The 27710-nt window shown below is 41.1% G+C and overlaps 1 protein-coding gene across 2 annotated transcripts in view; it reads right to left on the reverse strand.

Annotated features, from left to right (window-relative positions):
• SOX5 (SRY-box transcription factor 5) overlaps nt 1-27710 on the reverse strand; it is a 343282-nt gene that overhangs the window by 50707 nt on the left and 264865 nt on the right. For both annotated transcript variants that reach the window (XM_075855646.1, XM_075855645.1), the window contains 2 exons: nt 11150-11276; nt 9814-9893 (listed from right to left, as the gene is read on the reverse strand). In XM_075855646.1, the coding sequence (XP_075711761.1) occupies nt 9814-9893; nt 11150-11276 (207 nt within the window). The remainder of the gene's footprint in view (nt 1-9813; nt 9894-11149; nt 11277-27710) is intronic.

Raw genomic sequence — 27710 nt, forward strand, 5'->3', positions numbered from 1 at the left:
TCTTTTCTGTTAGGAACGGATATGTGAAAAACGGACAGCGCACGGATGTCGTCCATGTTTTTCACGCTCCCACGGACCAGAATAGGACGTGCGGCAAGTTTCACGCATCGGACAAATGGCATATAAAAAAGCGCGGATGTGCGAAAAGCCACAATGAATGGCGTCGGTCAGAGCGCGCTCCGTTATATAAACAGACGAGGAATACGGCCTAAGATGAAGTGATGAGTCGCCTCTGCAGCGCCTTCCGTATCCGAGCGCTCCCCGCGCAGCAGCGCCGATCACTCGTCCACGCCAGCTCCTCCCGCTCTCCGCGCTGCATCTATCACAATATGTTGCAGCATCTGCCGCGCCGTCTGATTGACCCTCTTCATGTCGTCGTGGAGAAACTGATCATTACAAGAGAGGCGGCAGAAGGAGCGCGGAGGTCACGCAATCACCGAGGAAGATCTGCACCGCTATACAACAAAATCCACCGCACAGCAGAGCCGACTGGGTCATCCACCGCTTTATAGTTGTTGTCTGTGCATTATAATAACTCTCCGAGTGCAGATAATGTAGTAGATGTTACCTGCAGTCCTATGTAACACCACAGATAATACAGTGATAGCTCTCCGAGTGCAGATAATGTAGTAGTGTTACCTGCAGTCCTATGTAACACCACAGATAACACAGTGATAACTCTCTGATTACAGATAATGTAGTAGATGTTACCTGCAGTCCTATGTAACACCACAGATAACACAGTGATAACTCTCTGATTACAGATAATGTAGTAGATGTTACCTGCAGTCCTATGTAACACCACAGATAACACAGTGATAACTCTCTGAATACAGATAATGTAGTAGATGTTACCTGCAGTCCTATGTAACACCACAGATAACACAGTGATAACTCTCTGATTACAGATAATGTAGTAGTATTACCTGCAGTCCTATGTAACACCACAGATAACACAGTGATGACTCTCTGAGTACAGATAATGTAGTAGTGTCACCTGCAGTCCTATGTAACACCACAGATAACACAGTGATAACTCTCTGAGTACAGATAATGTAGTAGATGTTACCTGCAGTCCTATGTAACACCACAGATAACACAGTGATAACTCTCTGAGTACAGATAATGTAGTAGATGTTACCTGCAGTCCTATGTAACACCACAGATAACACAGTGATAACTCTGAGTACAGATAATGTAGTAGTGTTACCTGCAGTCCTATGTAACACCACAGATAACACAGTGATAATTCTCCGAGTGCAGATAATGTAGTAGATGTTACCTGCAGTCCTATGTAACACCACAGATAACAGTGATAACTCTCTGATTGCAGATAATGTAGTAGAGGTTACCTGCAGTCCTATGTAACACCACAGATAACACAGTGATAACTCTCTGAGTACAGATAATGTAGTAGTATTACCTGCAGTCCTATGTAACACCACAGATAACACAGTAATAACTCTCTCAGTACAGATAATGTAGTAGATGCCACCTGCAGTCCTATGTAACACCACAGATAACACAGTGATAACTCTCTGAGTACAGACAATGTAGTAGATGTTACCGGCAGTCCTATGTAACACCACAGATAATACAGTGATAACTCTCTGAGTACAGATAATGTAGTAGATGTTACCTGCAGTCCTATGTAACACCGCAGATAACACAGTGATAACTCTCTGAGTACAGATAATGTAGTAGATGTTACCGGCAGTCCTATGTAACACCACAGATAACACAGTGATAACTCTCTGATTACAGATAATGTAGTAGTGTTACCTGCAGTCCTATGTAACACTACAGATAACACAGTGATAACTCTCTGATTACAGATAATGTAGATGTTACCTGCAGTCCTATGTAATACCACAGATAACACAGTGATAACTCTCTGAGTACAGATAATGTAGTAGATGTCACCTGCAGTCCTATGTAACACCACAGATAACACAGTGATAACTCTCTGATTACATATAATGTAGTAGTGTTACCTGCAGTCCTATGTAACACCACAGATAACACAGTGATAACTCTCTGAGCACAGATAATGTAGCAGATGTGACCTGCAGTCCTATGTAACACCACAGATAACACAGTGATAACTCTCTGAGTACAGATAATGTAGTAGTGTTACCTGCAGTCCTATGTAACACCACAGATAACACAGTGATAACTCTCTGAGCACAGATAATGTAGTAGATGTGACCTGCAGTCCTATGTAACACCACAGATAACACAGTGATAACTCTCTGATTACAGATAATGTAGTAGATGTGACCTGCAGTCCTATGTAACACCACAGATAACACAGTGATAACTCTCTGAGTACTGATAATGTAGTAGTCTTACCTGCAGTCCTATGTAACACCACAGATAATACAGTGATAACTCTCTGAGCACAGATAATGTAGTAGATGTGACCTGCAGTCCTATGTAACACCACAGATAACACAGTGATAACTCTCTGGGTACAGATAATGTAGTAGATGTTACCTGCAGTCCTATGTAACACCACAGATAACACAGTGATAACTCTCTGATTACAGATAATGTAGTAGATGTTACCTGCAGTCCTATGTAACACCACAGATAACAGTGATAACTCTCTGATTGCAGATAATGTAGTAGAGGTTACCTGCAGTCCTATGTAACACCACAGATAACACAGTGATAACTCTCTGAGTACAGATAATGTAGTAGTATTACCTGCAGTCCTATGTAACACCACAGATAACACAGTAATAACTCTCTCAGTACAGATAATGTAGTAGATGCCACCTGCAGTCCTATGTAACACCACAGATAACACAGTGATAACTCTCTGAGTACAGACAATGTAGTAGATGTTACCGGCAGTCCTATGTAACACCACAGATAATACAGTGATAACTCTCTGAGTACAGATAATGTAGTAGATGTTACCTGCAGTCCTATGTAACACCGCAGATAACACAGTGATAACTCTCTGAGTACAGATAATGTAGTAGATGTTACCGGCAGTCCTATGTAACACCACAGATAACACAGTGATAACTCTCTGATTACAGATAATGTAGTAGTGTTACCTGCAGTCCTATGTAACACTACAGATAACACAGTGATAACTCTCTGATTACAGATAATGTAGATGTTACCTGCAGTCCTATGTAATACCACAGATAACACAGTGATAACTCTCTGAGTACAGATAATGTAGTAGATGTCACCTGCAGTCCTATGTAACACCACAGATAACACAGTGATAACTCTCTGATTACATATAATGTAGTAGTGTTACCTGCAGTCCTATGTAACACCACAGATAACACAGTGATAACTCTCTGAGCACAGATAATGTAGCAGATGTGACCTGCAGTCCTATGTAACACCACAGATAACACAGTGATAACTCTCTGAGTACAGATAATGTAGTAGTGTTACCTGCAGTCCTATGTAACACCACAGATAACACAGTGATAACTCTCTGAGCACAGATAATGTAGTAGATGTGACCTGCAGTCCTATGTAACACCACAGATAACACAGTGATAACTCTCTGATTACAGATAATGTAGTAGATGTGACCTGCAGTCCTATGTAACACCACAGATAACACAGTGATAACTCTCTGAGTACTGATAATGTAGTAGTCTTACCTGCAGTCCTATGTAACACCACATATAATACAGTGATAACTCTCTGAGCACAGATAATGTAGTAGATGTGACCTGCAGTCCTATGTAACACCACAGATAACACAGTGATAACTCTCTGGGTACAGATAATGTAGTAGATGTTACCTGCAGTCCTATGTAACACCACAGATAACACAGTGATAACTCTCTGAGTACAGATAATGTATTAGATGTTACCTGCAGTCCTATGTAACACCACAGATAACACAGTGATAACTCTCTGAGTACAGACAATGTAGTAGATGTTACCTGCAGTCCTATGTAACACCACAGATAACACAGTGATAACTCTCTGATTACAGATAATGTAGTAGATGTTACCTGCAGTCCTATGTAACACCACAGATAACACAGTGATAACTCTCTGAGCACAGATAATGTAGTAGTGTTACCTGCAGTCCTATGTAACACCACAGATAACACAGTGATCACTCTCTGATTACAGATAATGTAGTAGATGTTACCTGCAGTCCTATGTAACACCACAGATAACACAGTGATAACTCTCTGATTACAGATAATGTAGTAGATGTCACCTGCAGTCCTATGTAACACCACAGATAATACACAATAATAACTCTGAGTACAGATAATGTAGTAGTGTTACCTGCAGTCCTATGTAACACCACAGATAACACTGATAACTCTCTGAGTACAGATAATGTAGTAGATGTAACCTGCAGTCCTATGTAACACCACAGATAACACAGTGATAACTCTCTGATTACATATAATGTAGTAGATGTTACCTGCAGTCCTATGTAACACCACAGATAACACAGTGATAACTCTCTGAGTACAGATAATGTAGTAGATGTTACCTGCAGTCCTATGTAACACCACAGATAACACAGTGATAACTCTCTGAGTACAGATATTGTAGTAGATGTTACCTGCAGTCCTATGTAACACCACAGATAACACAGTGATAACTCTCTGAGTACAGACAATGTAGTAGATGTTACCTGCAGTCCTATGTAACACCACAGATAACACAGTGATAACTCTCTGAGTACAGACAATGTAGTAGTGTTACCTGCAGTCCTATGTAACACCACAGATAACACAGTGATAACTCTCTGATTACAGATAATGTAGTAGATGTTACCTGCAGTCCTATGTAACACCACAGATAACACAGTGATAACTCTCTGATTACAGATAATGTAGTAGATGTCACCTGCAGTCCTATGTAACACCACAGATAATACACAATAATAACTCTGAGTACAGATAATGTAGTAGTGTTACCTGCAGTCCTATGTAACACCACAGATAACACTGATAACTCTCTGAGTACAGATAATGTAGTAGATGTAACCTGCAGTCCTATGTAACACCACAGATAACACAGTGATAACTCTCTGATTACATATAATGTAGTAGATGTTACCTGCAGTCCTATGTAACACCACAGATAACACAGTGATAACTCTCTGAGTACAGATAATGTAGTAGATGTTACCTGCAGTCCTATGTAACACCACAGATAACACAGTGATAACTCTCTGAGTACAGATAATGTAGTAGTGTTACCTGCAGTCCTATGTAACACCAGAGATAACACAGTGATAACTCTCTGAGTACAGATAATGTAGTAGATGTTACCTGCAGTCCTATGTAACACCACAGATAACACAGTGATGACTCTGATTACAGATAATGTAGTAGTGTTACCTGCAGTCCTATGTAACACCATATATCAACCAGTGACTACCTCAGCTCTGCTACATGTATATATTTCCTGGCATCTGTCATTCAGGGAACAGATTTCCAGGGAATAATAAATGGTAGAATTGTTGGGACGTCCTCGCTAATCAACAATCTTTGGCGCTTCCGCCTCATTAATAGTCGGGCATTTGGCTCGGGTTCTTTCCATTTTCGTCCAAATAGATAAATCCATTACTAGGAGTTCCAGCGCCGGAACGCAGCGATTAATGGTGGCGAATCCCCGGACGCTGTGGGAAGAGGATGAAGCTACGAGGCAGCGAGATACGGAACGGTGTATCAAGGAGCGCACGGCGAAAACTGGCGCAAACGTGGTAAACAGCGTCACACGTAGTGACATCTCCTGTATCACACGAGCGCAAACTAATCGAATAAAAGGGGCGGGCTTAGCGTGTTACAATGTCGCAACATACGTATCAGCACCTGGTGACCGTTCATGTACGACAAGCGAGATCTGCCGCTTCGGCCGTTCATCTACGTGGCGCCAAAAGTCTATTTAAATCTACGGACGTCATGTATATTATTTATTCCTCTCTGAACTTTCTTATATTCCTGTTGTAACGACGCGGGGGATTAGGGAGAAAAATAAAATAACTGCGTTACGCTGCGGCTCCGGTCCGCTCGGGGCGCGAATACTTAGATTAGAGAGGGGGAGATTTATCCCACAAATAGAGGCCCCCATCCCCCATCATTTTCCAGATTCCGGTCTGTAGCCGTCACACGCCGACCTCGACCTCAGCGACCTTTGGATGTGACAAGATGTTGAGGTCGTTGGCGTATCGCGGGCACCAGAGGGCGAGGCTGGCAGAGAATTTATTACCTTAATGGGCCGCGGGCAGAGGAGAAAATACATTGTCTGCAAACCTGCGCCACCTAAACGGTCCCAGCCTTCTGCAGCAGGAATACAATGCCAGAACGGCAGTGAAGACTGACACTTACGCAGGTGGAGAGAGAGATGGCGGTATTATGCCCAGGGACGAGACCGCGAGTCGTCCTACTAAAAACTCTGTTTCTGGGAAAGCAGGGTAACCAGCACTATGACCTCATCACAGCTTCTCACCCAGCTTTCCCGGCACCTGAATGTCAGATCTGCTTAGATATACGGTGATACACCCTATGCTCCTAATACCTATAAAGAATATCCATTGAGGACTCTGGGAAAGCTGGGTGACCAGCAATATGGCCTCATCACAGTTCCTATGTGGGTTCTCCTCACCCAGCTTTTCCGAACTCCTGAATGTGAGATCTGCTTAGATACGTAGTGATACACCCTATGCTTCCTAATACCTATGAAGAATATCTATTGAGGACCCTGGGAAAGCTGGGTGACCAGCACTATAGCCTCATCACAGCTTTTTCTCACCCAGCTTTCCCAGGCTCCTGAATGGCAGATCTGCTGAGATACCCGGTGATACACCCTATGCTTCCTAATACCTATAAAGAATATCCATTGAGGACTCTGGGAAAGCTGGGTGATCAGCAATATGGCCTCATCACCGTTCCTATGTGGGTTCTCCTCACCCAGCTTTCCCGGACTCCTGAATGGCAGATCGGCTTAGATACACGGTGATCAGGGAGAACCTATAAACAGACGTATCTGAAGGAAACGGCCGCCTAAAACATAAACCCGGGTCCTGTATCGAGGTCTGATCTCTGTGGACTACAACTCCTAACCTGCTCTATAGGTAAAATGTGCCATATTGTGTCTGATCACAATGGAAGTGAAAGCCCCTCGGAGCAGGAAATACGGGGGAGGGGGTGCAGGGATTTCGCCATCTCGCTGTTTCCTTTGTCCAAATGTCACAGAGCTGCGGGGCCCCTTCTGGGCGTTGATCACGATGTCAGCGGCTGAGCACAATCTGCCCCGGGCACGGGCTTTAATGCCAACCCACATGGGCCGGGGGCAGGAGGGGCCGCGGCACAGGACGAGCGACCTATATTCTGTGGAGCGCGGGATTCGCCGCCGCCGCCGCCTTAACACAAATAATTCAGCACGAACGTCTCCCAACATTCCATTTTGCAGCAGGTTGTAAATCACTTCCCCAAAGATGGAGGCGGCTTCCTCGTGGCGTCGCGGCGGTAACCGGATCGTGACGCATTAGGAATAATTTACCTGTGGAGCAGACTTTACTTTAGCAAGATGGTGGACGCCTCCCGCTCATGTATCATGCAAATAACCGGTGGATACAAATGTTGCAATGACATGTAGCCCCGCCCCTTTCTATAACGAGACGCTAATCTGTAAAACGGCGCAATAAGTGATAAATATGGCGGATGTCCTGTTGATCTCGCGCCAATTTCTCTCTGGCAGATTGACACGAAGGCCTCATTGTGTGGCGTTCGGCTGAGGACTTAGCGGCAGCGACCGTCTCCCGGGACCGGCAGGCGAGGTGCGGATCTCATTGTCATATTGTTTACAGGGAAGATGAAATGCGCGGGACGTGACAACGACTCCAACAGCTGCCGCCCCCCCCCCCCCACGTGCCGCTCCTCGTATTAGTGCCAATTAATCAGCGCTATTGTTGTGTCCGGATTATTGGCTGGGAAACGGGAACAATCGCTGGTGAATTCCGTGCCCCGGGGAGTAAGATCTTTGTGGCGCCACAAGTTGAAGTCACCGGTAGAATGCGGCAGCTGCGGGACGCGCTGCGGGGCTAAAGATGGCGTCACCTCTGCTCGGAGACGGTCCTGCCGAGAGTAACAATAATGGATCATCTGCCGGAGATTATAAGACATCAGGAGTCCGCGGATCAGAGACACAAGGAAGAGGAGAAAGTATTCTCCCCCCCGGCACCGGCGCACCGGTCAGTGCCGCAACATTCACCGTGGACTTCATCATGGCGGCGGCGTTATTTTTTTAGCGCTGATAGAAAGTTTCTATTTTTTTTTAAAGAGGAAGAGGAGGAGCGGGGGACAAGAGTCTGTCCTTTGGGGGTGTGAATACTTTTGCTTCCACGCGCTCTCTGGGGGGGGGGGGGGTCGTGTAAATCGGACTTTATTCCAATTGCAGACACAAAGTTTCGCCCCTCAGGGGCCCCCCCAATGCTGACTGGAGGGGGGGGGGGGTGAATACTTTTGCATTCCGTTATTTTGCGTTTAATAATTGCAGGGCAGAGATTTATTTTCCAGGATGGGAGGGCCACAAGGGCCACATTGGTGGCAGTTAATCAGGGGGTCTCCACGTATCCAGGACGCACCTCTGAGGTCACGGCCGCCGCACGACGCGGGAGATCCCATTGTGCTCGCTATCCGGACGGCGAAGTCAATGATTAAATCGCATTGTTCCCGCGTCCGTCACGGATCTCATGTCGGGATTAACCCCTTCAGCCCGTGTCTATTGTGTATTACAGGGTCGTGCTCTATGGAGTATAATGAGGGGAGGGTTTAATGCTCGGAGCCCCCCCTCCCCCATATTCCACAGTCAGGACTCCAGGAAAGCTGGGTGACAACCTGCGCAGGAGTAATCATGGCGTCCATCCTGGTGGTCACCCAGCTTTCCCGGATACAGATGGAGAAGAATTTTTAGGAACTTGTCAAGAAATAAAACAAAAAGTCATAAAACATACGTCAGCCCCTGCATAGTGGTAAGCGCTCCGCGGACTACAACTCCCAGCCGGACAGCCACTCCCAGCCGGACAGCCACTCCCAGCCGGACAGCCACTCCCAGCCGGACAGCCACTCCCAGACCTTGCACTTCAGGTAAAATCCCCCCATGAAGAATCAGTATAAATCATCGTCATCATCAGGTGGAGCGGACGGAGCGGGAATTTCTCTTTTTGTCACTCCCACCGTGTTACCTGTGATTATTATCTATGACCCGGGGTGGGGGACGGGACGGGACTATTTTTATGGTGTCGGGGGGGGGTAATTATTTTATGGTGTCGGGGGGGGGGGGGTAATTATTTTTATGGTGTCGGGGGGGGGGGGATTATTTTTATGGTGTCGGGGGGGAATTATTTTTATGGTGTCGGGGGGGAATTATTTTTATGGTGTCGGGGGGGGGATTATTTTTATGGTGTCGGGGGGGAATTATTTTTATGGTGTCGGGGGGGGGATTATTTTTATGGTGTCGGGGGGGAATTATTTTTATGGTGTCGGGGGGGAATTATTTTTATGGTGTCGGGGGGGAATTATTTTTATGGTGTCGGGGGGGAATTATTTTTATGGTGTCGGGGGGGGGATTATTTTTATGGTGTCGGGGGGGGGGATTATTTTTATGGTGTCGGGGGGGGATTATTTTTATGGTGTCGGGGGGGAATTATTTTTATGGTGTCGGGGGGGGGGGGGGGGGGAACAAACAATGTAACAGGTGGAAAGTGTTTCTTTTATCTGGATACACACAATAGCAGCGCCCCCCCATCCGCCTCCCCTCCCCCAGGATCCGGAGCATTGTGGTCGGGGGTCTCACCTGTAGCTGTAGCGGCCCCAGGCCCGGCGAGGCGGCAGCTGCCATGGTGGTCGGGATCAGCTGTAAGGGGTAGGGGTCACCTGAGAAGGAGAATAACAGAGTCGTCAGCAGCTTTTATCTACCCCCCACCTGCACATCACGCGCCGCCGCCGCCGCCCCTTCCTCAGTCGCCTCATGAAAAGCTTCTATTGTGCGGTCGCCTTTTTCTCGCACTTCACAATCTGAGCCGGGAGGAAAGCGAATAAAAGGCGCAAACCTCGTCTTCCTTATTAAACCCTCTACATAGGGGAGGACGGCGCGGCGCTCGTACGATGGGGGGCTACGGACTGCAGGTGAAGCGATCAGATCGCAGGGGGAGAATGTAAACAGGCCCCCCTCCCCCTCCCCCGCAGCAACTTTGTATCAATCTCTTGTAAAGTTTTGTCACAGTCAGAAAATGGAAACAAAGTTGCGTCGGGACAGGAATGATCGCGGAGGTTTTGACGCCAGCGACCCGATTACCAGGGATCGGCTTAAAGCGACATGACAAAATATTAATAAGGATCAGCGGAGCGATGTGTGTTTGGCCGCTGATGTGATTATCTCTTTATCTCGGCTGATGATACGGAATAGATTATGGCGGATAAAGGGGAAATTTGTTTCACTGAGCAAAAGTCATGAAGTCTTCCGGGAGAGCGACCGACTAAAGAGCCGTGCCTAATGTCACCGAGGAGGGGGAGGGGGCCGCAGCTTCATATATAGAGCAATCTAGAAACTGGAAGGAAAGTTCTACTCTCTTAAAGGGCCAGTAACCCTAATAGCAGTGCTAGAACATGAGCAGCTGACACTAGCCAAAATGTAAAACATTGGTTCTGAAGCCGGAATAGTGTTCCCTCTAACCCAACAGGGCTCAACTATGCAGCCACAAAAAGTCCTGCAGCATGTGATCAGTCTGGTCAAGGCTCCACCCTCAGCCACGCCCCTCTAACAACTGGGAGGGGTGTCTCAAAGTGGGAGGAGTACATGTGAATGTAAAGTTGCAGCTTTTCTTGATTCTGTGTTACATGATGAATTCTACTTCAGCCACATCCGGAGCTGCCACGTGAAATCCAGCAGACTTGGGGTTACAGACGCACCCATTAAAAGCGGAGTTGCAATTTCTATATCAGACTAGTGTACAGTGCCTGGTATAGACACTGAGAGCTAACAGGAAATCAGCAGAACAGTTACTGCAGCTCTGGATGTGACTGGAGAATAATAGCACTGATATTTTCTGGGATCATCTTCTTTGATCTTATATTTTAAAGAATTTATAGAATGACTTTGGTGTCGCCAAATTGTAGCAAATGAAACTTACTGCATCCGGCCTTATAGCTGAATCCAGGGGGGATGAGAAAGCCTTGCTGGGCGGCTGCTGCGGCTGCCAACGTCCTCTGGTCGGGAGGGAACACCGGGATCATCAGGGGGGGCAGCTGACCCTGGACCTGGAGAAGCACAAAGCAGGAAAACAGCGTTACATTATCTTGTAAATCTAAACCTTCTCCATTTCTGCTGTGATACATAATATATCTCTACACCGAGCAGCAAATATTCACCACACGGGATGTATGTACCGAGCACATACATGACAATCTATAGGTGAGGTACACGGGATGTATGTACCGAGCACATACATGACAATCTATAGGTGAGGTACACGGGATGTATGTACCGCGCACATACATGACAATCTATAGGTGAAGGACACGGGATGTATGTACCGCGCACATGCATGACAATCTATAGGTGAGGTACACGGGATGTATGTACCAAGCACATACATGACAATCTATAGGTGAGGTACACGGGATGTATGTACCACGCACATACATGACAATCTATAGGTGAAGGACACGGGATGTATGTACCGAGCACATACATGACAATCTATGGGTGAAGGACACGGGACGTATGTACCGAGCACATACATGACAATCTATAGGTGAAGGACACGGGACGTATGTACCGAGCACATACATGACAATCTATAGGTGAAGGGCACTGGATGTATGTACTGAGCACATACATGACAATCTACAGGTGAAGCACACGGGATATATGTACCAAGCACATACACGATCATCTATGGGTGGAGGACACAGGATGTATGTACCGAGCACATACATGAAAATCTATAGGTGAGGTACACGGGACGTATGTACCGAGCACATGCATGACAATCTATGGGTGAAGGACACGGGATGTATGTACCGAGCATATACATGACAATCTATAGGTGAGGTACACAGGATGTATGTACTGAGCACATACATGACAATCTATAGGTGAGATACACGGGATGTATGCACCGAGCACATACATGACAATCTATAGGTGAGGTACACGGGATGTATGTACCGAGCACATACATGACAATCTATAGGTGAAGGGCACGGGCTGTATGTATCGAGCACATACATGAAAATCTATGGGTGAAGGACACGGGACGTATGTACCGCACACATACATGGCAATCTATAGGTGAAGCAAGCGGGATGTATGTACCAAGCACATACATGACAATCTATGGGTGAAGGACACGGGACGTATGTACCGAGCACATACATGACAATCTATAGGTGAAGGGCACAGGATGTATGTACCGAGCACATACATGACAATCTATAGGTGAAGAACACTGGATGAATGTACTGAGCACATACATGACACTCTATAGGTGAAGCACACGGGACGTATGTACCGATCACATACATGTCAATCTATAGGTGAAGGACATGGGATGTATGTACCGATCATATACATGACAATCTATAGGTGAGGTACACGGGATGTATGTACTGAGCACATACATGACAATCTATAGGGGAAGGACACAGGATGTATGTACCGAGCATATACATGGCAATCTATAGGTGAGGTACACGGGATGCATGTACTGAGCACATACATGACAATCTATAGGGGAAGGACACGGGATGTATGTACCGAGCACATACATGGCAATCAATAGGTGAGATACACGGGATGTATGTATCGAGCACATACATGACAATCTATAGGTGAAGCCCACAGGCTGTATGTATCGAGCACATACAGGACACACAATCTATAGGTGAATGACACGGGATGTATGTACCGAGCATATACATGACAATCTATAGGTGAGGTACACAGGATGTATGTACCGAGCACATACATGACAATCTATAGGTGAGGTACACGGGATGTATGCACCGAGCACATACATGACAATCTATAGGTGAGGTACACGGGATGTATGTACCGAGCACATACATGACAATCTATAGGTGAAGGGCACGGGCTGTATGTATCGAGCACATACATGAAAATCTATGGGTGAAGGACACGGGACGTATGTACCGCACACATACATGGCAATCTATAGGTGAAACAAGCGGGATGTATGTACCAAGCACATACATGACAATCCATGGGTGAAGGACACGGGACGTATGTACCGAGCACATACATGACAATCTATAGGTGAAGGACACAGGATGTATGTACCGAGCACATACATGACAATCTATAGGTGAAGGACACTGGATGAATGTACCAAGCACATACATGACACTCTATAGGTGAAGCACACGGGACGTATGTACCGATCACATACATGGCAATCTATAGGTGAAGGACATGGGATGTATGTACCGATCATATACATGACAATCTATAGGTGAGGTACACGGGATGTATGTACTGAGCACATACATGACAATCTATAGGGGAAGGACACAGGATGTATGTACCGAGCATATACATGGCAATCTATAGGTGAGGTACACGGGATGCATGTACTGAGCACATACATGACAATCTATAGGGGAAGGACACGGGATGTATGTACCGAGCACATACATAGCAATCAATAGGTGAGGTACACGGGATGTATGTATCGAGCACATACATGACAATCTATAGGTGAAGCCCACAGGCTGTATGTATCGAGCACATACAGGACACACAATCTATAGGTGAATGACACGGGATGTATGTACCGAGCACATACATGACAATCTATAGGTGTGGTACATGGGATGTATGTACTGAGCACATACATGACAATCTATAGGTGAATGACACGGGATGTATGTACCGAGCACATACATGACAATCTATAGGTGAGGTACATGGGATGTATGTACTGAGCACATACATGACAATCTATAGGTGAAGGGCACGGGATGTATGTACCGAGCACATACATGAAAATCTACGGATGAAGGACACGGGACGTATGTACCGCGCACATACATGACAATCTATAGGTGAAGCAAACGGGATGTATGTACCGAGCACATACATGACAATCTATAGGTGAATGACACGGGACGTATGTACCGAGCACATACATGACAATCTATAGGTGAAGGACACTGTATGAATGTACCGAGCACATACATGACAATCTATAGGTGAAGCACACAGGCTATATGTACCAAGCACATACATTATCATCTAAAGGTGGAGGACACAGGGTGTATGTACCGAGCACATACATGAAAATCTATAGGTGAGGTACACGGGACGTATGTACCGATCACATACATGGTAATCTATAGGTGAAGGACATGGGATGTATGTACCGAGCATATACATGACAATCTATAGGTGAGGTACACGGGATGTATGTACTGAGCACATACATGACAATCTCTAGGTGAGATACACGGGATGTATGCACCGAGCACATACATGACAATCTATAGGTGAGGTACACGGGATGTATGTACCGAGCACACACATGACTCAGAATCTATAGGTGAAGGACACGGGATGTATGTACCGAGCACATACATGACAATCTATAGGGGAAGGACACGGGATGTATGTATCGAGCACATACAGGGGACACAATATATAGGTGAATGACACGGAATGCATGTACCGAGCACATACATGACAATCTATAGGTGAAGGACATGGGATGAAAGGTGTAATAATAGCATGTAATAATCCAAAGAACACACGGTATGAACACAGTATATATTATCTATCCCATATACAGTATCCAATATCCAGTAAATCATATGCATCTTGCACTCCACATACAATTCCAAGATGGTCTCGGGTGCAAGCAGGTAATCCCGATCCAGGGGCCATAGGTAAATATGTCATGCTTGATAAAGGTCCTATAGCAGGACGGAAACGTTGCAGCTTGTGCTGGCTTAATAAACCACCATTTTTTTTCCCACCATTACGGAGTGCTGTGGGATTTTCTTATATATATATATAGTACTCAGTATATTGTATCTTGTGTTAAGTATGTATTTTGCATATGGTATGCATGCAGTATATAGTTAGTATCCTATATATAGTGTCCTTTATGTATCATGTATATAGTGCCCTGTATCATGTATATAGTATCCTGTATATAGTGTCCTGTATGTATCATGTATATAACATTCTGTATATAGTGTCCTGTATCTATCATGTATATAGTACCCTGTATCGATCATGTATATGGTATGTATATAGTATCCTGTATAAAGTACCATGCATATATCATAAACATAGACTCCTGTATATAGTATCATGTATGTATCATGTATATAGCATTCTGTATGTATGCTGTATAGTGTCCTGTAGAAATGATCCTGTATATATCATGTATATAGTGTCCTATATATAGTATCATGTATATATAATGTACATAGTATCCTGTATATAGTATTCTGTATGTATGCTGTATATAGTGTCATGTATATAGTATTCTGTATGTATGCTGTATATAGTGTCATGTATAAAGTATTCTGTATGTATGCTGTATATAGTGTCATGTATGTAGTATTCTGTATGTATCTTGTGTCATGGGGTTCGTTAGGTTAATACACGATCAACAGAGCCAGGTCGCACACATAATGCACCATCACATCTTGTATATAATATCCTGTATGTATCATGTATATAATATCCTGTATGTATCATGTATATAATACCCTGTATGTATCATGTATATAATATCCTGTATGTATCATGTATATAATATCCTGTATGTATCATGTATATAATATCCTGTATGTATCTTGTGTATAATATCCTGTATGTATCATGTATATAATATCCTGTATCATGTATATAATATCCTGTATCATGTATATAATATCCTGTATCATGTATATAATATCCTGTATCATGTATATAATATCCTGTATGCATCTTGTATATAATATCCTGTATGTATCATGTATATAATATCCTGTATGTATCATGTATATAATATCCTGTATGTATCTTGTGTATAATATCCTGTATGTATCATGTATATAATATCCTGTATGTATCATGTATATAATATCCTGTATGTATCAGGTGTATAATATCCTGTATGTATCAGGTGTATAATATCCTGTATGTATCTTGTGTATAATATCCTGTATGTATCATGTATATAATAACCTGTATGTATCATGTATATAATATCCTGTATGTATCAGGTGTATAATATCCTGTATGTATCAGGTGTATAATATCCTGTATGTATCATGTATATAATATCCTGTATGTATCATGTATATAATATCCTGTATCATGTATATAATATCCTGTATGTATCTTGTGTATAATATCCTGTATGTATCATGTATATAATATCCTGTATGTATCTTGTGTATAATATCCTGTATGTATCATGTATATAATATCCTGTATGTATCATGTATATAATATCCTGTATGTATCAGGTGTATAATATCCTGTATGTATCAGGTGTATAATATCCTGTATGTATCATGTATATAATATCCTGTATGTATCATGTATATAATATCCTGTATCATGTATATAATATCCTGTATGTATCTTGTGTATAATATCCTGTATGTATCATGTATATAATATCCTGTATGTATCTTGTATATAATATCCTGTATGTATCATGTATATAATATCCTGTATCATGTATATAATATCCTGTATCATGTATATAATATCCTGTATGTATCTTGTGTATAATATCCTGTATCATGTATATAATATCCTGTATGTATCTTGTGTATAATATCCTGTATGTATCATGTATATAATATCCTGTATGTATCTTGTATATAATATCCTGTATGTATCTTGTGTATAATATCCTGTATGTATCATGTATATAATATCCTGTATGTATCATGTATATAATATCCTGTATGTATCAGGTGTATAATATCCTGTATGTATCATGTATATAATATCCTGTATGTATCATGTATATAATATCCTGTATGTATCATGTATATAATATCCTGTATGTATCATGTATATAATATCCTGTATGTATCATGTATATAATATCCTGTATGTATCTTGTGTATAATATCCTGTATGTATCATGTATATAATATCCTGTATGTATCATGTATATAATATCCTGTATGTATCATGTATATAATATCCTCTATGTATCATGTATATAATATCCTCTATGTATCATGTATATAATATCCTGTATGTATCTTGTATATAATATCCTGTATGTATCATGTATATAATATCCTGTATGTATCATGTATATAATATCCTGTATGTATCTTGTATATAATATCCTGTATGTATCATGTATATAATATCCTGTATGTATCTTGTGTATAATATCCTGTATGTATCATGTATATAATATCCTGTATGTATCAGGTGTATAATATCCTGTATGTATCATGTATATAATATCCTGTATGTATCATGTATATAATATCCTGTATGTATCTAGTGTATAATATCCTGTATGTATCATGTATATAATATCCTGTATGTATCTTGTGTATAATATCCTGTATGTATCATGTATATAATATCCTGTATGTATCATGTATATAATATCCTGTATGTATCATGTATATAATATCCTGTATGTATCATGTATATAATATCCTGTATGTATCTTGTGTATAATATCCTGTATGTATCATGTATATAATATCCTGTATGTATCAGGTGTATAATATCCTGTATGTATCATGTATATAATATCCTGTATGTATCAGGTGTATAATATCCTGTATGTATCAGGTGTATAATATCCTGTATGTATCATGTATATAATATCCTGTATGTATCATGTATATAATATCCTGTATCATGTATATAATATCCTGTATGTATCTTGTGTATAATATCCTGTATGTATCATGTATATAATATCCTGTATGTATCTTGTATATAATATCCTGTATGTATCATGTATATAATATCCTGTATCATGTATATAATATCCTGTATCATGTATATAATATCCTGTATGTATCTTGTGTATAATATCCTGTATCATGTATATAATATCCTGTATGTATCTTGTGTATAATATCCTGTATGTATCATGTATATAATATCCTGTATGTATCTTGTATATAATATCCTGTATGTATCTTGTGTATAATATCCTGTATGTATCATGTATATAATATCCTGTATGTATCATGTATATAATATCCTGTATGTATCAGGTGTATAATATCCTGTATGTATCATGTATATAATATCCTGTATGTATCATGTATATAATATCCTGTATGTATCATGTATATAATATCCTGTATGTATCATGTATATAATATCCTGTATGTATCATGTATATAATATCCTGTATGTATCTTGTGTATAATATCCTGTATGTATCATGTATATAATATCCTGTATGTATCATGTATATAATATCCTGTATGTATCATGTATATAATATCCTCTATGTATCATGTATATAATATCCTCTATGTATCATGTATATAATATCCTGTATGTATCTTGTATATAATATCCTGTATGTATCATGTATATAATATCCTGTATGTATCATGTATATAATATCCTGTATGTATCTTGTATATAATATCCTGTATGTATCATGTATATAATATCCTGTATGTATCTTGTGTATAATATCCTGTATGTATCATGTATATAATATCCTGTATGTATCAGGTGTATAATATCCTGTATGTATCATGTATATAATATCCTGTATGTATCATGTATATAATATCCTGTATGTATCTAGTGTATAATATCCTGTATGTATCATGTATATAATATCCTGTATGTATCTTGTGTATAATATCCTGTATGTATCATGTATATAATATCCTGTATGTATCATGTATATAATATCCTGTATGTATCATGTATATAATATCCTGTATGTATCATGTATATAATATCCTGTATGTATCTTGTGTATAATATCCTGTATGTATCATGTATATAATATCCTGTATGTATCAGGTGTATAATATCCTGTATGTATCATGTATATAATATCCTGTATGTATCATGTATATAATATCCTGTATGTATCTAGTGTATAATATCCTGTATGTATCATGTATATAATATCCTGTATGTATCTTGTGTATAATATCCTGTATGTATCATGTATATAATATCCTCTATGTATCATGTATATAATATCCTGTATGTATCATGTATATAATATCCTGTATGTATCATGTATATAATATCCTGTATGTATCTTGTGTATAATATCCTGTATGTATCATGTATATAATATCCTGTATGTATCAGGTGTATAATATCCTGTATGTATCTAGTGTATAATATCCTGTATGTATCTTGTGTATAATATCCTGTATGTATCATGTATATAATATCCTGTATCATGTATATAATATCCTGTATCATGTATATAATATCCTGTATGTATCTTGTATATAATATCCTGTATGTATCTTGTGTATAATATCCTGTATGTATCATGTATATAATATCCTGTATGTATCTTGTGTATAATATCCTGTATGTATCATGTATATAATATCCTGTATGTATCAGGTGTATAATATCCTGTATGTATCATGTATATAATATCCTGTATGTATCAGGTGTATAATATCCTGTATGTATCATGTATATAATATCCTGTATGTATCATGTATATAATATCCTGTATGTATCTAGTGTATAATATCCTGTATGTATCATGTATATAATATCCTGTATGTATCTTGTGTATAATATCCTGTATGTATCATGTATATAATATCCTCTATGTATCATGTATATAATATCCTGTATGTATCATGTATATAATATCCTGTATGTATCAGGTGTATAATATCCTGTATGTATCATGTATATAATATCCTGTATGTATCATGTATATAATATCCTGTATGTATCTAGTGTATAATATCCTGTATGTATCATGTATATAATATCCTGTATGTATCTTGTGTATAATATCCTGTATGTATCTTGTGTATAATATCCTGTATGTATCATGTATATAATATCCTGTATCATGTATATAATATCCTGTATCATGTATATAATATCCTGTATGTATCTTGTATATAATATCCTGTATGTATCTTGTGTATAATATCCTGTATGTATCATGTATATAATATCCTGTATGTATCTTGTATATAATATCCTGTATGTATCTTGTGTATAATATCCTGTATGTATCATGTATATAATATCCTGTATGTATCATGTATATAATATCCTGTATGTATCTTGTATATAATATCCTGTATGTATCATGTATAGATTTGGTGCATACGTGAACAGCTGCTGAATTTTTTGCATCGTTCCCTTCGGCATGAAGCCATGAAACTTTTTTTTTAATGGTTTCCAAGGATAAAAGTGACTTTGCCAAGCGAAGAGGCTCCAAAAACAGGCCTCAAAAACACTAATAGAAAGACAGATGGTTCCACGATGAGAAGCGCTGCCAAAGAGCCGAAATAAATAAATAAAAATAAAATGGATGTTATCGAAGCTGATTGTAAAGTCCTTTTATCGCTGCCAACGTGGATGTGCCGCTCAGATGCTCATGTCGTGGACAGGGATAGCGAGGAAGCCGCGACCGCCACGACCTTGTACTATCCACACGCGTGACAACCCAACATTCAGGAGCAGCCCCAACCCCGACTGCTGGAAATCATGTACCCCCAGGAGCCGGATTATACTGTACTCCAGCCATAGCATCTCACCACAGATAGGTGGCAGCACAACAAGCTCAAAGACTCTGGGACATGTGCCAAAGAGCTTACAATCACAATGCCACAATCAGCGCAGGTTGTAGCTCCTCTCTATAGCAGATTATAAACAGTCCAGACAATCCTTTGTAAACTGCAGGGTTATTTTATACAGCAGTGACATCACCGCTCTCCAGATATCAGATATATTACACAGCAGTGACATCACCGCTCTCCAGATATCAGTTATATTACACAGCAGTGACATCACCGCTCTCCAGATATCAGTTATATTATACAGCAGTGACATCACCGCTCTCCAGATATCAGTTATATTATATAGCAGTGACATCACCGCCCTCCAGATACCAGTTATATTATACAGCAGTGACATCACCGCTCTCCAGATATATTATATTATACAGCAGTGACATCACCGCTCTCCAGATATCAGTTATATTACACAGCAGTGACATCACCTCTCTCCAGATATATTATACAGCAGTGACATCACCGCTCTCCAGATATCAGTTATATTACACAGCAGTGACATCACCGCTCTCCAGATATCAGTTATATTATACAGCAGTGACATCACCGCTCTCCAGATATCAGTTATATTACACAGCAGTGACATCACCGCTCTCCAGATATCAGTTATATTATACAGCAGTGACATCACCGCCCTCCAGATACCAGTTATATTATACAGCAGTTATATCACCGCTCTCCAGATATCAGTTATATTATACAGCAGTGACATCACCGCTCTCCAGATATATTATATTATACAGCAGTGACATCACCGCTCTCCAGATATCAGTTATATTATACAGCAGTGACATCACCGCTCTCCAGATATAGGTTATATTACACAGCAGTGACATCACCGCTCTCCAGATATCAGTTATATTATACAGCAGTGACATCACCGCTCTCCAGATATCAGTTATATTATACAGCAGTGACATCACCGCTCTCCAGAAATATTATATTATATAGCAGTGACATCACCGCTCTCCAGATATCAGTTATATTATACAGCAGTGACATCACCGCTCTCCAGATATCAGTTATATTATACAGCAGTGACATCGCCACTCTCCAGATATATTATATTATACAGCAGTGACATCACCACTCTCCAGATATATTATATTATACAGCAGTGACATCACCGCTCTCCAGATATCAGATATATTACACAGCAGTGATATCACCGCTCTCCAGATATCAGTTATATTATACAGCAGTGACATCACCACTCTCCAGATATCAGTTATATTATACAGCAGTGACATCACCGCTCTCCAGATATCAGTTATATTATACAACAGTGACATCACCGCCCTCCAGATATCAGTTATATTATACAGCAGTGACATCACCGCTCTCCAGATATATTATATTATACAGCAGTGACATCACCGCACTCCAGATATCAGTTATATTATACAGCAGTGACATCACCGCTCTCCAGATATCAGTTATATTATACAGCAGTGACATCACCACTCTCCAGATATCAGTTATATTATACAGCAGTGACATCATCGCTCTCCAGATATAGGATATATTATACAGCAGTGACATCACCGCTCTCCAGATATCAGTTATATTATACAGCAGTGACATCACCGCTCTCCAGATATATTATATTATACAGCAGTGACATCACCGCTCTCCAGATATCAGTTATATTATACAGCAGTGACATCATCGCTCTCCAGATATAGGATATATTATACAGCAGTGACATCACCGCTCTCCAGATATCAGTTATATTATACAGCAGTGACATCACCACTCTCCAGATATAAGATATATTATACTCAGTGACATCACCGCTCTCCAGATATATTATACAGCAGTGACATCACCGCTCTCCAGATATCAGTTATATTATACAGCAGTGACATCACCGCTCTCCAGATATATTATATTATACAGCAGTGACATCACCGCACTCCAGATATCAATTATATTATACAGCAGTGACATCACCACTCTCCAGATATCAGTTATATTATACAGCAGTGACATCACCGCTCTCCAGATATAAGTTATATTATACAGCAGTGACATCACCGCTCTCCAGATATCAGTTATATTATACAACAGTGACATCACCGCCCTCCAGATATCAGTTATATTATACAGCAGTGACATCACCGCTCTCCAGATATCAGTTATATTATACAGCAGTGACATCACCGCTCTCCAGATATATTATATTATATAGCAGTGACATCACCGCTCTCCAGATATCAGTTATATTATACAACAGTGACATCACCGCTCTCCAGATATCAGTTATATTAACCAGCAGTGACATCACCGCTCTCCAGATATATTATATTATACAGCAGTGACATCACCGCTCTCCAGATATCAGTTATATTATACAGCAGTGACATCACCGCTCTCCAGATATCAGATATATTATACAGCAGTGACATCACCGCCCTCCAGATATATTATACAGCAGTGACATCACCGCTCTCCAGATATCAGTTATATTATACAGCAGTGACATCACCGCTCTCCAGATATCAGTTATATTATACAGTAGGGACATCACCGCTCTCCAGATATCAGTTATATTATACAGTAGGGACATCACCGCTCTCCAGATATCAGTTATATTATACAGCAGTGACATCACCGCTCTCCAGATATCAGTTATATTATACAGCAGTGACATCACCGCTCTCCAGATATCAGTTATATTATACAGCAGTGACATCACCGCTCTCCAGATATCAGTTATATTATACAGCAGTGACATCACCGCTCTCCGGATATCAGTTATATTATACAGCAGTGACATCACCTCTCTCCAGATATCAGATATATTATACAGCAGTGACATCACCGCTCTCCAGATATCAGTTATATTATACAGCAGTGACATCACCACTCTCCAGATATCAGTTATATTATACAGCAGTGACATCACCGCTCTCCGGATATCAGTTATATTATACAGCAGTGACATCACCTCTCTCCAGATATAAGATATATTATACAGCAGTGACATCACCGCTCTCCAGATATCAGTTATATTATACAGCAGTGACATCACCGCTCTCCAGATATATTATACAGCAGTGACATCACCGCTCTCCAGATATCAGTTATATTATACAGCAGTGACATCACCGCTCTCCAGATATCAGTTATATTATACAGCAGTGACATCACCGCTCTCCAGATATCAGTTATATTATACAGCAGTGACATCACCGCTCTCCAGATATATTATACAGCAGTGACATCACCGCTCTCCAGATATATTATACAGCAGTGACATCACCGCTCTCCAGATATCAGTTATATTATACAGCAGTGACATCACCGCTCTCCAGATATATTATACAGCAGTGACATCACCGCTCTCCAGATATAAGATATATTATACAGCAGTGACATCACCGCTCTCCAGATATCAGTTATATTATACAGCAGTGACATCACCGCTCTCCAGATATATTATACAGCAGTGACATCACCGCTCTCCAGATATCAGTTATATTATACAGCAGTGACATCACCGCTCTCCAGATATCAGTTATATTATACAGCAGTGACATCACCGCTCTCCAGATATAAGATATATTATACAGCAGTGACATCACCGCTCTCCAGATATATTATACAGCAGTGACATCACCGCTCTCCAGATATATTATACAGCAGTGACATCACCACTCTCCAGATATCAGTTATATTATACAGCAGTGACATCACCGCTCTCCAGATATCAGTTATATTATACAGCAGTGACATCACCGCTCTCCAGATATCAGTTATATTATACAGCAGTGACATCACCGCTCTCCAGATATCAGTTATATTATACAGCAGTGACATCACCGCTCTCCAGATATCAGTTATATTATACAGCAGTGACATCACCACTCTCCAGATATCAGTTATATTATACAGCAGTGACATCACCGCTCTCCAGATATCAGTTATATTATACAGCAGTGACATCACCGCTCTCCAGATATATTATATTATACAGCAGTGACATGACCGCTCTCCAGATATAAGATATATTATACAGCAGTGACATCACCACTCTCCAGATATCAGTTATATTATACAGTAGGGACATCACCGCTCTCCAGATATAAGTTATATTATACAGCAGTGACATCACCGCTCTCCAGATATCAGTTATATTATACAGCAGTGACATCACCGCCCTCCAGATATCAGTTATATTATACAGCAGTGACATCACCGCTCTCCAGATATCAGTTATATTATACAGGAGTGACATCACCGCTCTCCAGATATAAGATATATTATACAGCAGTGACATCACCACTCTCCAGATATATTATACAGCAGTGACATCACCGCCCTCCAGATATCAGTTATATTATACAGCAGTGACATCACCGCTCTCCAGATATCAGATATATTATACAGCAGTGACATCACCGCTCTCCAGATATAAGTTATATTATACAGCAGTGACATCACCGCTCTCCAGATAGTTATATTATACAGCAGTGACATCACCACTCTCCAGATATCAGTTATATTATACAGCAGTGACATCACCGCTCTCCAGATATCAGTTATATTATACAGCAGTGACATCACCGCTCTCCAGATATATTATATTATACAGCAGTGACATCACCTCTCTCCAGATATATTATATTATACAGCAGTGACATCACCTCTCTCCAGATATATTATATTATACAGCAGTGACATCACCGCTCTCCAGATATCAGTTATATTATACAGCAGTGACATCACCGCTCCCCAGATATCAGTTATATTATACAGCAGTGACATCACCGCTCTCCAGATATCAGTTATATTATACAGCAGTGACATCACCGCTCTCCAGATATAAGATATATTATACAGCAGTGACATCACCACTCTCCAGATATCAGTTATATTATACAGCAGTGACATCACCGCTCTCCAGTTATATTATACAGCAGTGACATCACTGCCCTCCAGATATATTATATTATACAGCAGTGACATCACCACTCTCCAGATATCAGTTATATTATACAGCAGTGACATCACCGCTCTCCAGTTATATTATACAGCAGTGACATCATCGCTCTCCAGACTCTGGATTCTCTTCTTTTTCCGACCATTATTCTGATTAGGAGACAATTGCAGGGAGAAGTTTACTTTTCCCTTTTTGTTTTTTCCTGTCTTTGCGGTTTTCTTTGCTGTTCCAGACCTGATGAGTGTTCCCTTGGCCGGGAGCTGCGCTGCCGTAATCACACTATTATTGTGCTGGGAACAGTTTAATTCTGCATTCTGTTCCCAACCACAGAACAATTACCCAACAATTTTGGTTAACCAGAAAATCACGCTGCCGGTGAGGGAGGAAATGTGAACATGGAGGACGGCGAGCGGAGGGCCCAGCTTCTGAATAACCAGCGGCGGCTCCAGCTCCCGGGCGGTGCTGCTGATCGGGGAGGCGTTCCGCACCTCCAGCCTAATAAAGACTAAATTAATTACAAGAGCTTTTATTGACGGCTTTATCTCTATCTGTAGAGCAGTTTTAATTATACTTCGGCGCGCTAACGAGACAGAAATGAATTTCAGCTTGGCGTAAATGATGAAGAGATCTCTCCAACAGAGAAGGGTAATCCTTATGGTTATAGCAGCGGCTCGAAGTGGCAGCCGGGAGCAAAATCCCCCCACATCTCTATGTCCACAGCATAGCCCCCCACTTCTCTATGTCCACAGCATATCCCCCCACTTCTCCTCTATGCCCACAGCATATCCCCCCACTTCTCAATGAACGCAGCATATCCCCCACTTCTCCTCTATGTCCAAAGCATATCCCTCATTTCTCCATGTCCACAGCATATCCCCCCCACATTTCCATGTCCACAGCATAGTCCCCCGCTTTTCTATGTCTACAGGTAATACCCCATCACTTTTCTATGTCCACATCATGTCTTCCACATTGCCCTCTGCATATCCCCTTCCATAATGTTTACAGCATATCCCCCCTCCATAATGTTTACAGCAGATCCCCCTCCATAATGTTTACAGCATATCCCCCCTCCATAATGTTTACAGCATACTCCCCCTCCATAATGTTTACAGCATATCCCCCCTCCATAATGTTTACAGCAGATCCCCCTCCATAATGTTTACAGCATACTCCCCCTCCATAATGTTTACAGCATATCCCCCTTCCATAATGTTTACAGCATATCCCCCCTCCATCATGTTTACAGCATATCCTCCCTCCATCATGTTTACAGCATATCCCCCCTCCATAATGTTTACAGCATATCCCCCTTCCATAATGTTTACAGCATATCCCCCTTCCATAATGTTTACAGCATATCCCCCTCCATAATGTTTACAGCATATCCTCCCTCCATCATGTTTACAGCATATCCCCCCTCCATAATGTTTACAGCATATCCCCCTTCCATAATGTTTACAGCATACCCCCCTCCATAATGTTTACAGCATATCCCCCCTCCAAAATGTTTACAGCATATCCCCCCTCCATAATGTTTACAGCATATCCTCCCTCCATCATGTTTACAGCATACCCCCCTCCATAATGTTTACAGCATATCCCCCCTCCAAAATGTTTACAGAATATCCCCCTTCCATAATGTTTACAGCATATCCTCCCTCCATGATGTTTACAGCATATCCTCCCTCCATCATGTTTACAGCATATCCCCCTCCATAATGTTTACAGCATATCCCCCCTCCATAATGTTTACAGCATATCCCCCTCCATAATGTTTACAGAATCCTTCCTGGTAGAAGAGAATTTGTTTGTCCCTTTTACGCTCCTTGTTCTTCCAGTTTTAGCCTCTCCTTCTACACTCAGGACAATATGTCTGCGTCTTCTGTGCTCGCCATTACAACCCGCTAATCCCTCCATACACAGCTGGACGCGCACAGAAGGCTTTCTACATCAGTGTGTGCCCCATGTAAACTGGC

This window comes from Rhinoderma darwinii, chromosome 3 (genome assembly GCF_050947455.1).
Source record: "Rhinoderma darwinii isolate aRhiDar2 chromosome 3, aRhiDar2.hap1, whole genome shotgun sequence".
In the NCBI taxonomy this organism is placed as follows: domain Eukaryota; kingdom Metazoa; phylum Chordata; class Amphibia; order Anura; family Rhinodermatidae; genus Rhinoderma; species Rhinoderma darwinii.